The 18,924-nt window shown below is 46.5% G+C and overlaps 1 protein-coding gene across 1 annotated transcript; it reads left to right on the top strand.

The window, feature by feature from the left end:
- Positions 1–1,066: 1,066 nt before the first annotated feature.
- FAM186B (family with sequence similarity 186 member B) lies at positions 1,067–16,297 on the top strand. Its single transcript, XM_065935064.1, has 10 exons — positions 1,067–1,162; positions 2,219–2,444; positions 6,992–7,174; positions 7,522–9,175; positions 9,626–9,818; positions 11,871–12,049; positions 12,713–12,898; positions 14,534–14,663; positions 15,463–15,632; positions 16,147–16,297. Exons 1-10 carry the CDS (start codon positions 1,067–1,069, stop codon positions 16,295–16,297), a joined length of 3,168 nt encoding a protein of 1,055 aa, XP_065791136.1.
- Positions 16,298–18,924: the final 2,627 nt, after the last annotated feature.

The following is an 18,924-nucleotide window of genomic DNA, read 5'->3' on the forward strand; positions in this document are numbered from 1 at the left end:
TAGATAAATCTCATAACTCTGAGCCTCAACTGGCTCTCAAACATGTTTGTAAGGATGAATAAATTATTTGTAAACTATAACATGTTCTGAAATCACAAGGGATTAAAGGAATCCAGTGCCAGATGTATAGATAGGAATCCATAAAGCAGGATGTGAGTACCTCAAAGGCAGAACTAGGTCTCACTCTTCTGTATTTCTAGCACCTAGCTCCATGCCTGAAACATTAAATGTTACCAATAAGTGTTCATTGCATGAATGAGACATTGAAAGAATTAACTTTGAATAAGCTTGAGCCATCGGGGGAAGCCCATAGTGAGGGAATGATAGTATGTAAAAAACAGGTGGGTGTTAGGTGACATGTTTTTAAGTGGCTATGGCACTGCTGAGAACTGAATTTACAATGTTTTATTCCTTATTTGTTAAATGTTTCAGTAGCATGGAAGAGTAATTTGCACATATATATATTTTTCTTACATATTCATTAATTTGACAAATGTTTATTAAGTGCCTATTTTATACCAGGCAAAGTTCTAGTCCTGGGCATGAAACAGTGTCCATTTTAATCTGTTTTAAAAAGTCCTCTGGTAATGATGATTATCTTCAGTGAAAGTATTGATTAAGCCCTGACTCTTGGTGTAAACTGAAATGTATTCCCATTAGTTATTGGTTGGTTGTAATTTTTTTAAAAAACCTCTTTGGGAAAATAACTTTTTCTAATTTTTTTTCTACTTTTAGCCATTAATATTAGTTTGGGAGCATAACATTTAATGATTTTTTAAAAAGCAGTAGGCCAAGTTAATACATATTAGGTGATGGATATGGATAAAAAGCTAGATAATCAAGCAGATAGATGACAGGGAGTCATTCTTCCAGTCAACCTGATGATGTCATTGGAAGAAAGAAGGTCAGTTGGAACCTGTCACCTGGCAGTTACAGGGAGCTGCAGCTAGGAAGAGGGGTCAGGAGCTGCTCTGGACTCCTTAACCCCCAAGCAGCCAACACTGTGTGTTCAGGCCCCTGCATCAGAGACACAGGACGTCTTTGCGACTGACAAGAGTGATCCAAGATGGAGAAAGATAAACCCCCACAGTTGGTGACCCCTGCGTCAGTCAAAGCCATCATCTCAAGGATTGAGGCAGCCCAGCTAACTCGAGCTCAGGAGGTAACCCCAGAGATAAAAATGCCACCTTTCTGTTGGGATCTGATGGGGATGCCAGGGACTGATGCTAGATTTGGACAAGATTCCAGCTCTGGGCCCTTGTGGATCCTAGGATCCTTAGCAAGCTGGGTTTATGGATAGCTTAGTGTAAAATATTCATCTCCTAGATTGGCCTCTGAAGGGTGAGCTGGAATCAAACTGCGCCCCCTTAGGCTAGCGATGGGTCCAGGAAGAGGACAGCCCAAGGGAAGCCCTAGGATGGTCCTGAGACCATGGTGGTGGGCCCTACCAGGGCAGAGGGGGCCCAGAGTTCATGATTTCAGGTCTGTTCTTGGCAACCTATCAGAATTTCCCCAAGTTGAGTCCTAGAAACTCACAAGGAAATAGCCAAAGATTCTAATCATCCAGCACATGAGCCTCTAGTGCATTTTTTAATGGGAACCTCTGATCCTTGCTTCCCTTGTGACTCAGTTGGTAAAGAACCCGCCTGCAATGTAGGAGACCCAGGTTCGATCCTTGGGTAGGGAAGAGCCCCTGGAGAAGGGAAAAGCTACCCACTCCAGTATTCTTGCCTGGAGAATTCCATGAACTGTATAGTCCATGGGGTCGCAAAGAATCAGACACAACTGAGTGACTTTCACTTTCACTTTTCTGATCCTTGGGTTTCTTGGGGCCTCATTTTTCTAGTCTGTTGCCTCTGGATCCTTGTGAGAAGAGATGTCCAGAAGTCCCTGGCAAATTCTGAAATTCTGAAGAAATGTTCACTGTGGATTTTTAGTATTCTCTCTCTGACCTGGTCTTAATAATTGAAATGAGAGTAATTAAAGCTAACACTTACTTTATGTGCCAGGTGCTGACCTAAGTGCTTTACAAATACTAGCTCATTTAATCTTTAGTAAAACTCCGTGACATAGTTATTATAATGATCCCCACTTTACAAATAAGAAAACTGAGGCCCCGAGAGGTTAACCGCCTTGTCTAAGGTCACATGACTAGGACATGGCATCTGGTGCCAGAGTTTACATTCCTAAACACTACAATCTGCTGCTTCCCGTGTAGAATATTTCTTCCCAGCTCTCAGAAATCTTGGACAATGTCAACTGTGTCATCAACCGCTTCCAGGAAGAATTAGGATATGATTTAAAAAAAAAGGCGAAACCTCCCCAGCCAGAGCAAAAGGGCAAGAACAGATTCATCTTGCTGGAGAAAATTTCCTCCTTCTCCAAAGATGCTAAGACTAAAGAGAAGCACTTGTATGAAATTCTTCACTGGCTAGGTGACTGGGGTGAGTTTGCAAGCTGGGTGCAGTCCTAAGGGTGGGTTCCTTCCCCTCGTGACTCTGGTTCCAGCTCACTCAACCTCCTCCTTTCCCCATCCTAGGTCAGCCTTTGCTGGGAGGGAAGGGCAGGGTGGTGGGTGCAGAAGGCGCAAAGGACACATCGCAGTGCCTCTCCAGTGAAAACGGCTCCCACTCATGACATAGCACATCACCTCTACTCCCTAGAGAGGCAAATGTGTTATTGTCCAAAAGATAACAGATTGTGACATTAGATGCCTATGTGATGAAGCCTAAGTCATGGGTTCATTATTACATCTCATTTTTTAGCAAGACAGAAACTAAATGCAAACTCACACTATTTTCTTTTTCCAGCTTTATTGAGATACAATTGACAAACAACATTGTATAAATGTAAAGTGTACATGTGATTATTTTATACATATATGTATATGTATGCAGTGAAATGATTATCACAGTAACACATCCCCTCACAGCTACCCTTTTTTTGTGTGTATGGTAAGAACATTTAAGATCCTCTCTCAGCAAATTTCAGATATTGGACATTGCAGGCTTAGTTCCAGACCACCACAATAAAGTAACTATCACAATAAAGAGAATCATAAGAATTTTTTGGTTTCCCAGTGCATATAAAAGTTATGTTTTTATTATACTGTAGTTTATTAAGTGTACAATAGCATTGTATCTAAGAAAACAATGTACATACCTTAATTGAAAATACTTTATTGCTAAAAAATGCTAACCATCATCTGACCATGCAGGGTTTCCACAAACCTTCAGTTTTTAAAAAATGCAATATTTGCAAAGAGCAATAAAACAAGATGTGCCTGTATACAATACAGTGTTAACTGTAGTCATCATGCTGTATATTAGATCCCCAGAGCTCATTCATCTTATAATTGAAAGTTTGTACCTTTAACCAACATCTCCCCATTTCTCTCACTTCTTAGCCTCTGATAACTACCAATTTACTCTCTGTCAGTTCAGCATTTTTTTATTTCCATTTCCCTGTCTGATTTATTTCACTTAGTGTAATACCCTCAAGGTCCATCCATATTGTCACAAGTGGCATGATTTCCTTCTTTGTTGTGACTTAATAATATAGACCTTCCTTAGCTTATGATGGGTGTACATCCCAATGACCCTATCGTAAGTTATAATACCATAAATCAAAAATGTACTTAATACACCTAACCTTCCCTAGTGGCTCAGATGGTAAAGAATCTGCCTGCAACACAGGAGACCTGGGTTCCATCCCTGGGTTGGGAAGATCCCCTGGAGAAGGGAATAGCTACCCACTCCAGTATTCTTGCCTGGAGAATTCCATGGACAGAGCAGCCTGGTAGGCTACAGTCCACGGAGTCCCAAAGAGTTGGACACAACTGAGTGACTGGCACTTTTACTTTCACTTTAACCTACCAAACAGGTTAGCCTAGCCTACCCTATTCAGAATACTTCCATTAGCTTATCACCTAACACAAAGCCTATTTTATGATAAAGTGTTGGATATTTCACATAATTTATTGAAGACGATACTGAAAGTGAAAAACAGGATGACTGTATGCATACAGATGGTTGTAAATGTATTTGTTGTTTACTCCTGTGATTGTGTGGCCACTTAGAGCTGCAGTTTGCTGTTAGTGCCAGCATCATGAGAGTATCATACCACATATGGCTAGCATGGGAAAAGATAAAAATTCAAAAATTTCTACTGAATGCATGTCACTTTCACATTGTGAAGTCAAAAAGTCATAAGTTGGGGACTATCTGTATTTCATTACATATACCACATTTTCATTATCCGTTCATCCATTGACTGACACTTAGGTTGTTTCCATGCCTTGACTCTTGTAACATGGGCTTCACTGAACTTGGGCATGCAGATGTCTCTTGGAGACAGTGATTTTGTTTCCTATGGTTATATACCCAGAAGTAGGATTGGTGGATTATATGCTAATTCTATTTTAAATTTTTTGAGGAACCTCCATACTGTTTTCCAAAATGGTTATACCAAGTTACACTCCCACAAACAGTGCACAAGGGCCCCTTTTCTTCGTGTCCTCACCAATACTTGTTATCTCATATCTTTTACATAATCGCCATCCTAACAGGTCTGAGGTAGTATCTCATTGTGACTTTGATTTGCATTTCCCTGATGATTAGTGATGTTAAACACCTTTTCATATACCCATTGGCTATTTGTTTATCTTCCTTAGAAAAATGTCTATTCATACCCTTTGTCCATTTTTTAATGTTTAAATGTTTATTTATTTATTTGACTGCATAAGGATCTTTGCTGTGTTATGCAGGCTCCATAGTTGGGCCTTTCAGGCTTAGTTGTTCTGAGGCATGTGGGATCTTAGTTCCCTGATCAGAGATTGAACCCACATTTTGCAGAGTGGATTTTTAATCACTGGACTACCAGGGAAGTCCCCTTTGTCCATTTCTAATCAGATTATTTGTTTTGTTTTGTTTTGCTCTTGAGTTTTGTGAGTTTCTTAGATATTTTGGATATTAACCCTTTTTAGATATATGGTTTGTATATATTTTCTCCCATTCTGTAGGTTGAGACTTTTCACTTTGTTGATCATTTCTTTTACTGTACAGAAACTTTTTTAGTGTGATGTAGTTCCACTTATTTATTTTTGCTTTTGTTGCCTTGCTTTTGATGTCATATCCAAAAAAAAAAAAAATCATTGCCAAGATGAATATCAAGAAGTTTTTCCCCTAAGTTTTCTTCTATGAGTTTTATGGTTTGGGGGCTTATATTTAAGTTTAATTCCTTTCAAGTTAATTTTTGTAAGTGGCATAAGACAGGAGTCCAATTTAATTTTTTTTGCATGTGAATGTACAGGCTTACCAGCACAACTTATTGAAGAGATTATCCTTTCTTCATTGAGTGTTCTTGGTTCCCTTGTCAAATATTAGTTGACTGTATATGCATGGATTTATTTTTGAGTTCTTGATTCTGTCCCATTTGTCTATGTGTCTGTTTTTATGTCAGTGCCACACTGTTTTGTTTACTATAGCTTTGTCAGTTCAGTTCAGTCACTCAGCCGTGTCCAACTCTTTGTAACCCCATGGACTACAGCACACCAGGCTTCCCTGTCCATCACCAACTCCCAGAGCTTGCTCAAACTCATCTCCATCGAGTTGGTGATTCCATCCAACCATCTCATCCTCTGTCGTCCCCTTCTCCTCCTGCCTCAGTCTTTCCCAGCATCAGGGTCTTTTCCAATGAGTCATTTCTTTGAATCAGATGGCCAAAGTATTGGAGTTTCAGCTTCAGCATCAGTCCTTCCAATGAATATTCAAGACTGATTTCCTTTGTAATATAGCTTAAAATCAGGTAGTGTGATGCCTCCAACTTTGTTTTTGTTTCTCAAGAATGCTTTGGCTATTTGGGATCTTTTGTGGTTCCATATGAATTTTAAGATTGTTCTCCTCGTTGAGTGGAAAATGCTACAGGATTTTGATAGAGATTGCACTGAATATATATAGATGACCTTGGGTAGTATAGACATATTAACAGTATTAATTCTTTTGATCCGTGAACATGGGTTATCTTTCCATTTATATGTGTTTTCTTCAATTTTTTTAATTAATGTCTTATGGTTTTCACTGTAGAGATCTTTCACACACCCCCATTAAATTTATTCCTATGTATTTTATTGTTTTGATGCTTTGTAAATGGGATTGTTTTCTTTATTGCTTTTTTAGATAATTAATTGTTAGTGTGTGGAAATGCAACAGATTTTTATATGTTGATTTTAGGTCCTGCAACTTGAATTTATTATTTATTAGTTCTAATACTTTTTTTGGTGGAGCATACTAGCTATTTCATAGAGGAACTCAAGGGTGATATGCAAAGTACTGAATGGATACTAGGCCAAAGAGCACAGATGCCAGCTGTAAGCAACTGGTATAGCCATTTGGGTGTGGACCAGCTGCACGCAGCCTTGGAACCAGGTGCTACCCCTCTTAAGATCCGAACTATCCCATCAAGAGACCTCAGTCTGGTGTGAGATGTGGTGGATGCTGCAGTGTTGGAGGAAGATGGTTTAATAATATGCTCTAACCCTCCTCACATTGCCCTGCTCCTGAGGAGTGCTCAGTTCAGTGGTTCTTCAGCTGCCTCCAGAAACTAAGCAGAGCTGTTGACTTCAGTTAATTCATTTAATTGTCCAGATAGAATAAATAATTAGACTAGGCAATGAGCATAGAAAAATAACACGGCAGACACATGCCTGGCCTTGTAGTACAATACAATTTAATATCTATGCATATTTTCTACATGGCAGGTCTCATGTTAATCATTTCACTTGTATTATTTCATTTAATCCATACCCAACCCTCCCTTTTTGGCAAGGATACAAAAGCTCAGGGGAATAAGTGATATGCCCAACATCATACAGCTAATAAGAGGTTAAACTAATTTAACCTCAAAGCCTGCTGGGGTCACCCCCATGCTAGGGCTGTTTGGGGCTCCCTAGAGGACAGATTGTTATCGGTCTGAACGTCCCACTCTCTCTCAGGTGACAGCCTGACCTATGAGGTCAAGAACAGGAAGAGTGAGGAGGAACAGGAAGCCCTGGATGAATGGATCGAGGTGATGGAAAAGGTGTTACCTCTCTCCCTCATGGCCACCAAAGGAGGCATCGAGTCTCTCATTTCCCTTTGCTCCACCCTCATTGAAGGACAAAGGAAAGGGGCACAAAGTAGGTACTGGGAACAGCATGATAAAAATAACTCTACTCCAGGGAAATATGGAGGATCAGGAGTGTGTTGAATTGAGTTGAACTGGATCAAATAGGTTCAGACCCTCTGGTAGGGGTAGGTCCACTCTACAGGTGCTGTGGAGCTGACAGACCCTGACAGGTAAGCTCTGAGCCCAGCGGAGTCCTCTCCCGACAGTATCTCCCCTGGCCTCATATAATGCCCCAGCTCCTTATTACCAAAGCCCTAATAGGGTTGGATGGGAATGTGGCCAAGCAGGATCTGGAGAATCAGTATAATCCTTGGATCCATGGGAGCTTATTGTGTTTGTTCTCTCTACCTCTCCTAGTGTCCAAACATACCTTCTGGCGGGACTGGCAGGAACAGAGCCCCAAAAAAGTGATATCCTGCCCTCAGCCCCTGAGCCCAGAGCAGATGCTGCAGGACAAGCACACTACCTGCATAAAGGTCTCCGAGGTGAAGTCCATGTTACAGGAGCTCCTGGACTCCACCATGTTCAATCAGGGGGAGGTTAGGGCCATCAGGTACATGTCTGCTGTCGTGGAGAACCTCAATAACGCCTTGATCCTCCAGCACAAGGAGAACAGGAGCCTGGAGGCCAAATACAGGCACCTGAAAACAGAGATGACCAAAGAACTCAGCAACCAGAAGCTGTACTTCCAGAAGTCCTTCCAGGTCCTCGAGAGTAAGAGAGATGCCCTACTAAAGCAGATAGAAATTTTAGGGGGAAAGTACCATGACCTGCTCCTGATAAAGCATGCCCTAGAGTTTCAGCTGAAGAAGACTCAGTCTGCTGGAGGTCAAGCAGAAGACTTAGTCAGGGTCTTGGTTGAGTTCCCAGACCCTTCCAAGAAAGACGCCCTTCCAAAGAAAGACACAGTCATGGAGGAAACCCAACAGGAACCTAAGAATGAGGAGCAGTTTTCACCACATTCCCCAAGCCCCATGGCCATGGCCTGGGATGGTGGTGCTATGCCTTCACCAGATCAGCCTCTTTCCACCATGACCATGGATTCAAGGATTGCAGATGTGTACAGGAGCAAGGACGCTGAAAGTCTTCAGCCTGCGTTGACATCCTCCATGGATCACATGTTTCCTAAGAAATGGGAAAGACTGTCAGCAGAAAGCCCAGGTGACAGAGCCAAAGACCTGGGCTCCCAGGAAGTGGCCTGGGAGAAGGACGGACTCCAGATGAAGTCCCATTTTCAGAAGCAGCTGTCCTTGGAGAGGTCGGGGAAGTTGGCCTTGGAGAGCAAGGCAGAGGCCAGGGCAGAGGAGCTCAGCTGGGAGAGGCGGAGGCAGCAGTGGCAGCAGGAGGAGGAGATGTGGCTGCAGCGGCAGGAAAGGTGGGCCCTGCTAGAGCAGGAGCACGAGGAGAAGCTGCGGCAGTGGGAGGTAGAGGAGGTGGCAAGGCAGCAGCAGCTGAGACTGGACCAGGAGCCGAAGGGCCCATGGAGAGAGCTGGAGAAGCCGAGAGAGGACGCAGAGATGATCTTTGTGCCCATCAGTCGCTGGAGGGACTTGGAGGACGCGTCTTTGGCACCTCCCCCAAGCCGGGCCCAATCTGCTCGCCAAGGCAGGAGGCCACGTGTGCCCAGGTCCCCTAAGACCCAGCAGCCCACCCCCAGAAACCAGAGGTCCATGAGTTCAGCCGAGTTTACCCAGAAACCACAGGCCCACTGGCTTCCCACGAAGCCCAAGAAATCGGCCTCCTTTCCTGTCACAGGTACATCCCCGCGAAGGGTGACCCAGGCCCCTTTGCATACAGCCCCAGGAACTCTGAAGGAGAAGGTATACCATATAGACGTGAAGGCCCAGAGGAGGAATCTGCAGCTCCTGACTGAGGAGGATACGCTGGGGTTGCCCCACTATCTGCGCAGTAAGGCGCTGGAGCTCACCACCACCACCATGGAGCTGAATGGGCTCAAGCTATGGTGCCTCTGCCACAAGTACATCTGCTACAGACACTTCCAGAGCCTCCGGTAAGTCTTCCCTGGCAACCATTGGCACACACACCAGTGGGCAGAGCCAAAACCCAACGAGAAAGAAGGAGCATGGGGCATGGGGTGGGGAGAATCACCCAGGCCAGGACATGATGCCCCTGAGAGAGGGATTTGCACAGGACCTCAGAGCCTTGGGCAACCCTGAGGTGTGGGAGGTGAGCACACAACACTGCTCTCTCTCTCTGAGTCTTCCTACTGTCTTCCTGTTGTCCTATTGCCCTGTCCATCACCCGCCTACCACGCTCCCCCATTTGCCTTACTTCCTCTTCCTGTTTCCAGCCCAGCCCAAGGCTCCTTACCTGACAACACCTCACCTCTGCTCCCTGTTTTCCCCAGTTCTCACACACACAGAGTCTTCCCTGGTTAACACAGAGCTAGGGGCCGGGAGGCAGCCCCTTCATCCACTAAATCACTTCCCTCTCTTCCCAGCCAAGACGTGATCAACCATATACAAGTCGTGCGAGAAGCTGGGGCTTCCTACAAGGCCCAGAACCTCTTCCTCTTCCTGGAAAACGTGGACCACCTGCAGAAACTCCAGCTGCAGGTGTGGACAAACAAGCAGAAGGACCTGGAGGAGAAGCACCGAGAGTGCCTGAGCAGCATGGCGACTATATTCCCCAAGGTGGGCCTCCCACTTGGCGACCTTCTCAGGGGTCAGCACAGCCAGCAGGAATAGGGCCAGGATGGAGCCATGGGGCTGTGGGGGTGTACCTGGGGGCAGGAGAGCAGATGGGAAATAAGAGAGCAGATTAAAGCCTCTGAACCAGGAGGAGGGGAAGGCGGGGGCAGCCTGAGTAGAAGGAAGGCAAGTTTTCCAATCACCATGAATGGGGGGAGAGCAAGAGAGGGAAGAGAGGGAAAGTCGCTCAGTTGTGTCCGACTGTTTGCGACCCCTTGGACTGTATTGGACTATACAGTCCATGGAATTCTCCAGGTCAGAATACTGGAGTCGGTAGCCTTTCCCTTCTCCAGGGAATCTGAGGGACCCTCAAAAAGAGCTGGAGGGGACTTCCCTGGCGGTCCAGTGGTTAAGACTCCGTGCTTGCAATGCAGGGGGCACAGGTTCGATCCCTGGCAGAGAAGCTAAGATCCTATGTGCCACAAGTGTATGTAGTTGCTCAGTCGTGTCCAACTCTTTGTGACCCTGTGGACTGTAGCCCACCAGGCTCCTCTGTCCATGGGATTCTCCAAGGTGTGGCCAAAAATAAATAAATAAATTTAAAAAAGAAAAGAGCTAGAGAAGGAAGCCTCTTCTGCAGGGGAGGTAGCCAGAGCCTGCAGTCCAGCTCTGTGCTCAGATCCTCCTTTTCCCATGGGTCTCCTTGTCCAGCTCCTATCAGATCTGGTTGCTCTCCAGGCTTGGTCACCGCTGTCTTCTTCACCCTCATGCTGAGGACTCCATTTACTCCTCTCTGGGGACAGCTCCCCTGCTTCCAATGCTGGGTCTCCCTTGTTTTAGTGGAGCACCTCCTCCAATCACTTCTTGACAAAGGGTTCCTGACAGGTAGAATCACTGAGACCCCGGTTGTCTGAAAATGTCTTCACTTAATATCTACCCTTAACTGTGGTTGACAGCTTGCTTGTATAGAGAAGTCTAGGTTAGAATTCATTTTCTCTCAATTTTGAAGGCACTGTTCATTGCCTTCCAGGTGTTGGCTTTGCTGTTGAGAGTCCAAAGTCATTCTGAGTCTTACTCTATCGGGTTTGACCTATTTTTATTCTCTAAGGGCTGCCTTCAGTTTCCTGACTCTTGCTGCCAAGGTCAGAAAAGCATCGAGCTCTGACATGGTCCACAGGAGGCTAGCTGATGGCTGGCAGTGACTCTGAATCTGCTAAGATGGGCCCGGAGGTAACCCCCCTGAGTCCTGAGCAGCAGTGGTCAGAGTCTGAGGGAAGCAGTGTCCTGAGGAATTCAGCATTGGAAGTTGAGTCAAGGCTGTTGGAAGAACCTTGGCCATGGAGCTATCTCCCAACTCAGTTTCCTGTCTCCTTATACTAGTCTTGATCACCTCCTGTAGGTGTCTTGACTTGCTAAATTGGTTTTGAGGTTGAGAAGGAAAGGGACCATATATATAATTCTTTAGGTGGCTGTGAGGGTTCCCCCAGCCCCTTGCCCAAGGCCAGGGCAGAGGCTGAATGACTAGATACAGAGAGCATTCCAGACACAACCTGACCCATGTCATGAACCCTATAAGTCTTCACAGTTCTAGCTGCTCGAACTTCCTTTAGTTTCTTCCTTGCTGTTTTTCCCATTGTCCGGATTCTCCACAACAAAGGAGAAAACAGGAACTAAACCAGCAAATTGCAATTCAAGGCACTTCTAGGAAATATGGTACACTGAAGTCCCAGGGGGTCTCTAATTAGAGGGATTCCCTGGGCCTCCCCCTTTCTGCTCAACCCCAAATCAGGCAGTAGTTGTGTTGGGCTGTGCTCAGCCACTCAGTCATGTCCAACTCTTTGTGACTCCATGGACTATAGCCCACCAGGATCTTCTGTCCTTGGAATTTTCCAGGCAAGAATACTGGAGTGGGTAAACCTTCCCTCCTCCAGGGGATCTTTCTGACCCAGGGATCGAACCTGTGTCTCTTGCGTCTCCTGCATTGGCAGGTAGATTCTTTAAAAAGAGGATAAATTCCTGTCTCTCTGATGATGCCTCTCTATTGGTTTCTCTTAGCTCCAGAAGGAGTGGAACATTAACCTGCACACCCCTGTGGTCATCTCCCCGAAGTCAAGGAAAAGCAAGCCTCCTCCATTCCTACAGAGGCACATCCACTCCAGCAGCCCCTTCTGCAAGCGATCCCAGGAGCTCCTTAAGACCAAGCACCAGCCACGGGTGCCCCAGCAGATGGCCCGGTAGGTGCACGGAAACCGGGGGAAGCTGGCTGGGTGAGTGGGGAATCAGGGAGCAGGGGTGACCAGACTGGGAAAGGGACCAGAAGCTCAGTGAAGGCACAGACAAGCAAAGCTCACCCATGAGTTGCAAGGAGCCCAGCTTCTCAGCTGCCCTGCCCAGTTCTGGTCATTGGCCCAGATGAGGGTGTGTGTATGTGTGTGGTGTGTGGGCTTCAAGAGCCAGCCCGACCAAGTATGTTTCAAACTATGCAACTGAGAGACTCCTGGGACCCACAGCTGAGAACTCACAACCATTTCTACCCCGAACATTGGTCAGTTCGTAAAAATAAACTTGAGCCTTCCCACCCCGCGACTGCTGGGCTCAGAGAGAGACACTGTGAGCCACACCCCAACCATCCTACTGTGGCCGGTTCAGGGCTTCAGCCCCGGGGCATGTCTCGGAGGAACAGGGGCTACCTCGGCAGCCTTTTCCAGTAGCTCCTCAACCAGAGGAGACTCCGGGAGGTGAGACTGAGAGTTGGGAAGGGAAGAGATGCGGCATGGAGGATGGTGACAACTATCTGAGGAGGGAAGAAAACCCTGGAGAGCTTGTTGCTCCCCATTGCCTCCCTTTCTGTAAGTCTAACTTTATCTCTTTTTGCACTTTCCACCTTCACACCCCAGCCAACAGGGGAACCAGATGGAAGCCATGTGGAAGATTGATGTGGCTGCCTCCAGTTACCCCATAGAAAAGAAGACCCCCACCAGCCTGTCCTGGGACCAGCTAGGAGGTTTCCCAGACATTCCCCGCCTGTTGGCATTGGATGTGCAGTCCTCCTTCCACAAAAGCTTGATGTCCCTCAAGGCCCGGTAAGGTGCAAGGCCGGATAGTCAATCTGGATTCAGGGACACCCGCCCATCAAGGGCAGGGGCCAGAGTAAACACTCCCTGTGTCCAACCGCCCAACAGATATCTTTCCAAACATTAATAATGACTCACTTACTGTAACACATTGAATCTGCCCACAATGCAGGAGACCCAGGTTTGATCCCTGGGTTGGGAAGATTCCCTTGGAAAAGAGAAATTCTCCAGTATTCTTGCCTGGAGAATTCCATGGACAGAGGAGCCTAGTGGACTACAGTCCATAGAGCTGCAAAGAGTTGGACAGGACTGAGTGACTAACACTTTCACTTACCGTACCACATCAGACAGACTTACCTGCCTCATCAGCCATGAGCTTGGGTCCCCACACCAACACCATTCTAGTTCTCTCAAAGACTCCACATGGCATCTCAGAAGACCAGGATGGAAGTCTTTTCTTTCCACTTATTTCCTGGGACTTGCATGTAAGTTACTCAAGAGTGTATCCTGCTCTAGGCCTGGGGGTTGTTCTCAAGGTGAGCCAGGTGCAGGTATGGAGAGATGAGAGAGACCAAAAATCTCAAGATAAACCCGGGCCCATCTTTGGCACTGTTGTTTCCTTACTGCCTTTAAGAACTGCCCCCGGGAAGAGCAGCTGAGGGGAGGGAAGTGGGACTCAGTGGGACAACAAGAGGCTTTTCTGGTTAGGAAGGTTCAACTCTGCCTCTCTTGGCTTGAAGACTCAAGGTTCTTCAAGGAACCCTTCTACATTACTAATGCCAGCTGTCTCTTGTGGCCCTGGCCATGTGCCAACTAAAGATCTCTGACCAGGATAGGAATTCCCTGGTAGTCCAATGGTTAGGACTTGGCACTTCCTTTGCCGGGGCCCCAGTTTAATCCCTGGTCAGGGAACTAAGGGGCTTCCCATGTGGCCCTAGTGGTAAAGAACTTTCCTGCCAATGCCGGAGATATAGGAGATGCAGATTCGACCCCTGGATCAGGAAGATCCCCTGGAGGCGGGCATGGCAACCCACTCCAGTATTCTTGCCTGGAGAATCCCATGGACAGAGGAGCCTGGCGGGCTGTAGTCCATGGGGTTGCAAAGAGTCAGATGTGACTGAAGCAGCTTAACACATGCACACAGGGAACTAAGATCCTGCAACAAAAGAATGAATGAATGAATGACTTAGGGAGAGGGCACTGATGCCTGCCCGTCTAGACCTGACCGCAACCAAGCCTGCAAGATGCTGGTGCTGCCATCATCCTCTCGACAGGGACTAAAGGAAGACAGGGTGGCCCAGCAGCATCAAAGGAGGCTGGTGCTCGGCCGTGATCCCTCTCTGAAGTGGTCCTGAGAGTCCCAGCTGGACATCAGCATAGCCCACCTAGTACATAGATACCTGGTTTTCAGTTCCTGAAGAGAGTCCAAGTGTCTGGGCCTGTTGCTGTTGTTGTTAGTTGATTTGGATACAACAGAATTGAGCAAACAGAATTGAGAATAACCAAAACAACAGTGTGGCAGAATTTAGTAACCCAGAAACCAACTGGGACTGCACCCTGCTGAGACTGGACTAAACTTGCCCTCAACTCCCGCACCCCCACAGTGGTGTCTCTCCTCTCCGAGCTCCTCTGCATCTCTCCCAGGGCTGGGGCTCTGCTCTGCATCTGTTTCAACCTGAGGCACCAACCCCTTTGTTCTTCAGACACATATAAATGCGTGCACGTAAATATCAAGTATACCACGCCACTTGGCCCCACGCACTTCACGATGTTAGTAACTTTCTGAAAATTTAGGAGGGTGACAGAGACAGGGATTCACAGTGAACAGCCCCACAGAGCAGCCTCCTTTCTTCTCCTCTCTCTGTATATAACATGCAAAATGCAAAAACTCCCTCCTGTCTCACGCAGAGCTGTTCCACCCACACCCAGCCCTCCACTGGGATCTCAGCTTCAGATTTAAGCACTTATCAAAATATTGTTCCCACCAAAGACTTTCTCTTTTCCAGGGGAATTTAGGTGAATACAATTTTCTTCCCCCCTTTTTTAACTCCACATGCGTGTATTCAGTTTATCACAGTACCAGGTGTAGAAGTCAAGTCTTGCTGCTTCTGTCTTCTTTACCCACATGCCAGGTGCGCACCACCTACCTGGATGTCAAGCCGATCCCCGACATTTCAGGACAGTGCTGCCTGCCTTGTCCTGGGATCTCGGTTCTATGGCCTGAGAATCTGCTGCTCCTGAACGCAAGTTCTCTGGTGCTTCCCAGGCTCCTGCTGCCCCTGGGCTGGTGGTCGTGCTGCTGTCTTTGTGAATTCTCTGTGTGTATGCACCTCTGGAGACATGCTGCTTCCACTCCCAAAAGTGCATCCCCTCTTTGGCTGCCTGCCTCCAGCCCACCTCAAATCTGCATGTCCACCTCTTGTGTGGCTCCAGGCCACTCACCCCTCTGTGACCCTGCCCACCTCATCAGCTCCCCTGGCTGTGCTCTCCAGTTCACAGTAGTGGCTAGTCCCCTAACTGGGACCCACCTCGGGCCAACTGCACCGTTCTCCCCGTTTGCTTGACACTGGCAGCGTGCCTCATTAAAGGCTCGCTGCGATGTGTTCTCAGCATGTGGGGAAGGGCTCTTCATCTTCCCTGTGGGCTTTGGGACTGAGTCTCTCAAAGGCCAGCAGACCCCCTTCTCCAGAAGTTTCCTCTGCTTTGTTTTACACATGTCTTCCCCGGGCTCTCTGTCTGACAGGTAAGATAGCTACATGCCTGCACACTCTAGGCACTGTCTGTAGTCCGAGAAGAATCTTAACCTGACTGCCTTCCCCCCCCTTGCTCAGAGCCTGTTTCTGCAGAAAGTACACAGCAGTTCACATGTGTGTGCCAAGATGCAGCAAGCAGGGACTCATGCAGACTTCCAATGTGGTGCTGACAGAGGAGAGGGCTTATAACTTGGTTTCTGGGAAGGAACCAAGATAGGGGTGGAGAAGAAGAAGCATGGATGGGTGAGAAGGAGCAGGGAACAGTGAAGAGAGGGAAGAGGGAGAATTCTGTGATGTGAAAGAAGAGGAAGATTTGCAAGAAAAGAAGCAGAGCCCCTGGAATGTGGCAGAAATGTCATATTAAGCAGTTCCACATCTGGGTCAGCCCTGGACTGGTCTCCCAGAGTCGACCAGGGACACAATTGGGTAGGCTGGGTGGGCGCTCACATCTCAGGGGCCATGTCTCAGCTGCTCCCCAACCCATAACTCTATTAACTCTTTCAGTGCCTCAGCGACCCAAAGAAAGGAAGAACAGGAACCCCCAGAGGAGTCAGCTGAGCTTGTTCGTAAAAAGTCAAACGAGTCCTTCCCTGGAACCCTAAGAAGCCAGAAGGATCAAGACAATCCCAGCCCCATTCCATGCCTTAGCCAGTGATTCTCAAACTTGTTCCAAAGCATGTTCCCAGCTACTGTTTTTAAACAAACTCTCTAGGTCCTGCTAAGTAATCCTAGAACTTTGAGAAACACTACTTTCCTCTTTCAGTCAGCAAACTGTACATTGTTAATAAAATAGAGATATGTTTATTTTTTAAATTTTCTGTCTCATTGCTAAAACCCACACCTCCACAACTCATTTTTGGAACCAGCTCCATGACTTGGACACTAGTCACAGAGGATTCCCTAAATGTTGAGCTTGCCTTCTGGGAGCTGACCAGCCAAGACAGCCATGATTAGTGCCTGGCACACGGCAGGGCTCAGTAAGTCTTCACTCAGTCAGGGACATGGACAAATATGTAACTGATAATGAGTGTCAACACTTAGAACAAAAGAAGATAGTACAAGTCTGAGCCAGGGGTGACCAGGTTGGGGGGTGGGCAAAGACGAGTGCCCTTCTGAGGAGTGAGGACACAGATGGAACAAATGGAGACAGAAGTTTCCAACTCTACATGGTGTGGGCTTAGGAGGCCATGCCTGTCTATTAATTCAGGTGAGACATGGCTTTGGTTGGTTCACACAGCTTACAAGCAGCGTCCCACCCTCACTCTCCCTTGCACTCAGCTGTCTGCCAGTCTCCCATCGGCCTCTGCCATCCCCTTCCGCCTTGTCTCACCCGGCCAGCCGGGCCAGGCCTAGGGAGCAGGCACAACAAAACGTTAGCTAGGAAATCACCCTGTCCTCAGAGGACCTACAATCCAGTGATTCTGTTTCTTAGGAATGGCAGGCCATGCTTGCTCCCGGCTTAAGGCTGAAACTTTGGAAGGAAGAGAAGAATATGGGATGCAAATAGATGGGCGCTTGACCTGATCTCTCAGCCAGAGCAGGATTTGAGCCACAGCTCAATGTATCCCAAGGAAGCCTGCTGGAGGGAGGATGGTAAGAGGCATTCTCGATGCAAGTCACACATACTTGACTGCTAGGGCAAGAATGGGCCATTTCTAGCCTTTTGGGTTTATTCTTTCCAGGAAGCCTCACCCATGGTAGCCCTCATGCTAAGTATACTTCTTTATAAATAATTTGAAAAGATTTTTATAACTTCGCTTTGGATATTAACTGACTATGAGTAAGTTGTGTTTTTTTTTAATGTGCAGTGGGCTGTGACTTCTCAGCAATCATCACCCATAGAGATGAAATCTAACAAGTTTTGTAAATATGAGAACATTTTGAATATTAAACTTGACAGAATAATGAAACTGACAATATTATGCTTTTTGTTGTTGTTCACTTACTCAGTCATGTCCGACTCTTTGTGACCCCATGAACTGCAGCACACCAGGCTTCCCTGTCCTTCACTATCTCCCAGAGCTTGCTCAAACTCATGTCCAGAGTCAGTGATGCCATCCAACCATCTCATTCTCTGTCGCCCCCTTCTCCTCCTGCCTTCAATCTTTCCCAGCATCAGGGTCTTTTCCAATGAGTCAGCTCTTTGCATCAGGTAGCCAAAATATTGGAGTTTCAGCCTCAGCATCAGTTCTTCTAATGAATATTCAGGGTTGATTTCCTTTAGGATTGACTGGTTTGATCTCCTTGCAGTTCAAGGGACTTTCAAGAGTCTTCTCCAACACCACAGTTCAAAAGCATCAGTTCTTTGGCATTCAGCCTTCTTTATGGCACAACTCTCACATCCATACATGACTACTGGAAAAACCATAGCTTTGACTAGATGGACCTTTGTTGGTAAAATAACGTCTCTGCTTTTTAATATACTGTCTAGTTTGTCATAGCTTTTCTTCCAAGGAGCAAGTATCTTTTAATTTCATGGCTGCAGTCACCATCTGCAGTGATTTTGGAGCCCAAGAAAATAAAGTCCATCACTGTTTCCATTGTTTCCGCAGCTATCTGCCATGAAGTGATGGGACTAGATGCCATGATCTTTGTTTTTTGAATCTTGAGTTTTAAGCCAGCTTTTTCACTCTCTGTCACTTTCATCAAGAGGCTCTGTAGTTCCTCTTCACTTTCTGCCATAAGGGTGGTGTCATATGAATATCTGAGATTATTGATATTTCTCCCTGCAATCTTGATTCCAGCTTGTGCTTCATCCACCCCAGCATTTTGAATGATGTACTCTGCATATAAGTTAAATAAGCAGGGTGACAATATACAGCCTTGACATACTCCTTTCCCAATTTGGAACTAGTCCATTGTTCCATGTCCGGTTCTAACTGTTGCTTCTTGACCTGCATACAGGTTTCTCAGGAGGCAGGTCAAGTGGTCTGGTATTCCCATCTCTTTAAGAATTTTCCTCAGTTTGTTGTGACCCACACAGTCAAAGGTTTTAGCATAGTCAATAAAGCAGAAGTAGATATTTTTCCAGAACTCTCTGACTTTTTCGATGATCCAATGGATGTTGGCAATTTGATCTCTGGTTCCTCTGCCTTTTCTAAATTCAGCTTGAACATCTGGAAGTTCTCGGTTCATGTACTGTTCCTGGCCTGGAGAATTTTGAGCATTATATAAACATTTAATTACATATTTTTATATTTTGGTGCCAGTGACTTTACTCCCTCGACATGTGGGTTCTTCGTTCCCGACCAGGGATCGAAGCTGTGCTCCTTGCAATGGAAG

This window comes from Muntiacus reevesi, chromosome 4 (genome assembly GCF_963930625.1).
Source record: "Muntiacus reevesi chromosome 4, mMunRee1.1, whole genome shotgun sequence".
In the NCBI taxonomy this organism is placed as follows: Eukaryota; Metazoa; Chordata; class Mammalia; order Artiodactyla; family Cervidae; genus Muntiacus; species Muntiacus reevesi.

What these genes read in the sequence shown, in the direction of transcription:
- FAM186B (XM_065935064.1), top strand. Translation starts at nt 1,067, where the DNA reads ATGGAGAAAGATAAACCCCCACAGTTGGTGACCCCTGCGTCAGTCAAA. An exon ending in TGGCGACTATATTCCCCAAG is followed by an intron (nt 9,819 to 11,870) that starts GTGGGCCTCCCA and finishes GGTTTCTCTTAG; the next exon opens with CTCCAGAAGGAGTGGAACAT. An exon ending in GTGCCCCAGCAGATGGCCCG is followed by an intron (nt 12,050 to 12,712) that starts GTAGGTGCACGG and finishes TTCACACCCCAG; the next exon opens with CCAACAGGGGAACCAGATGG.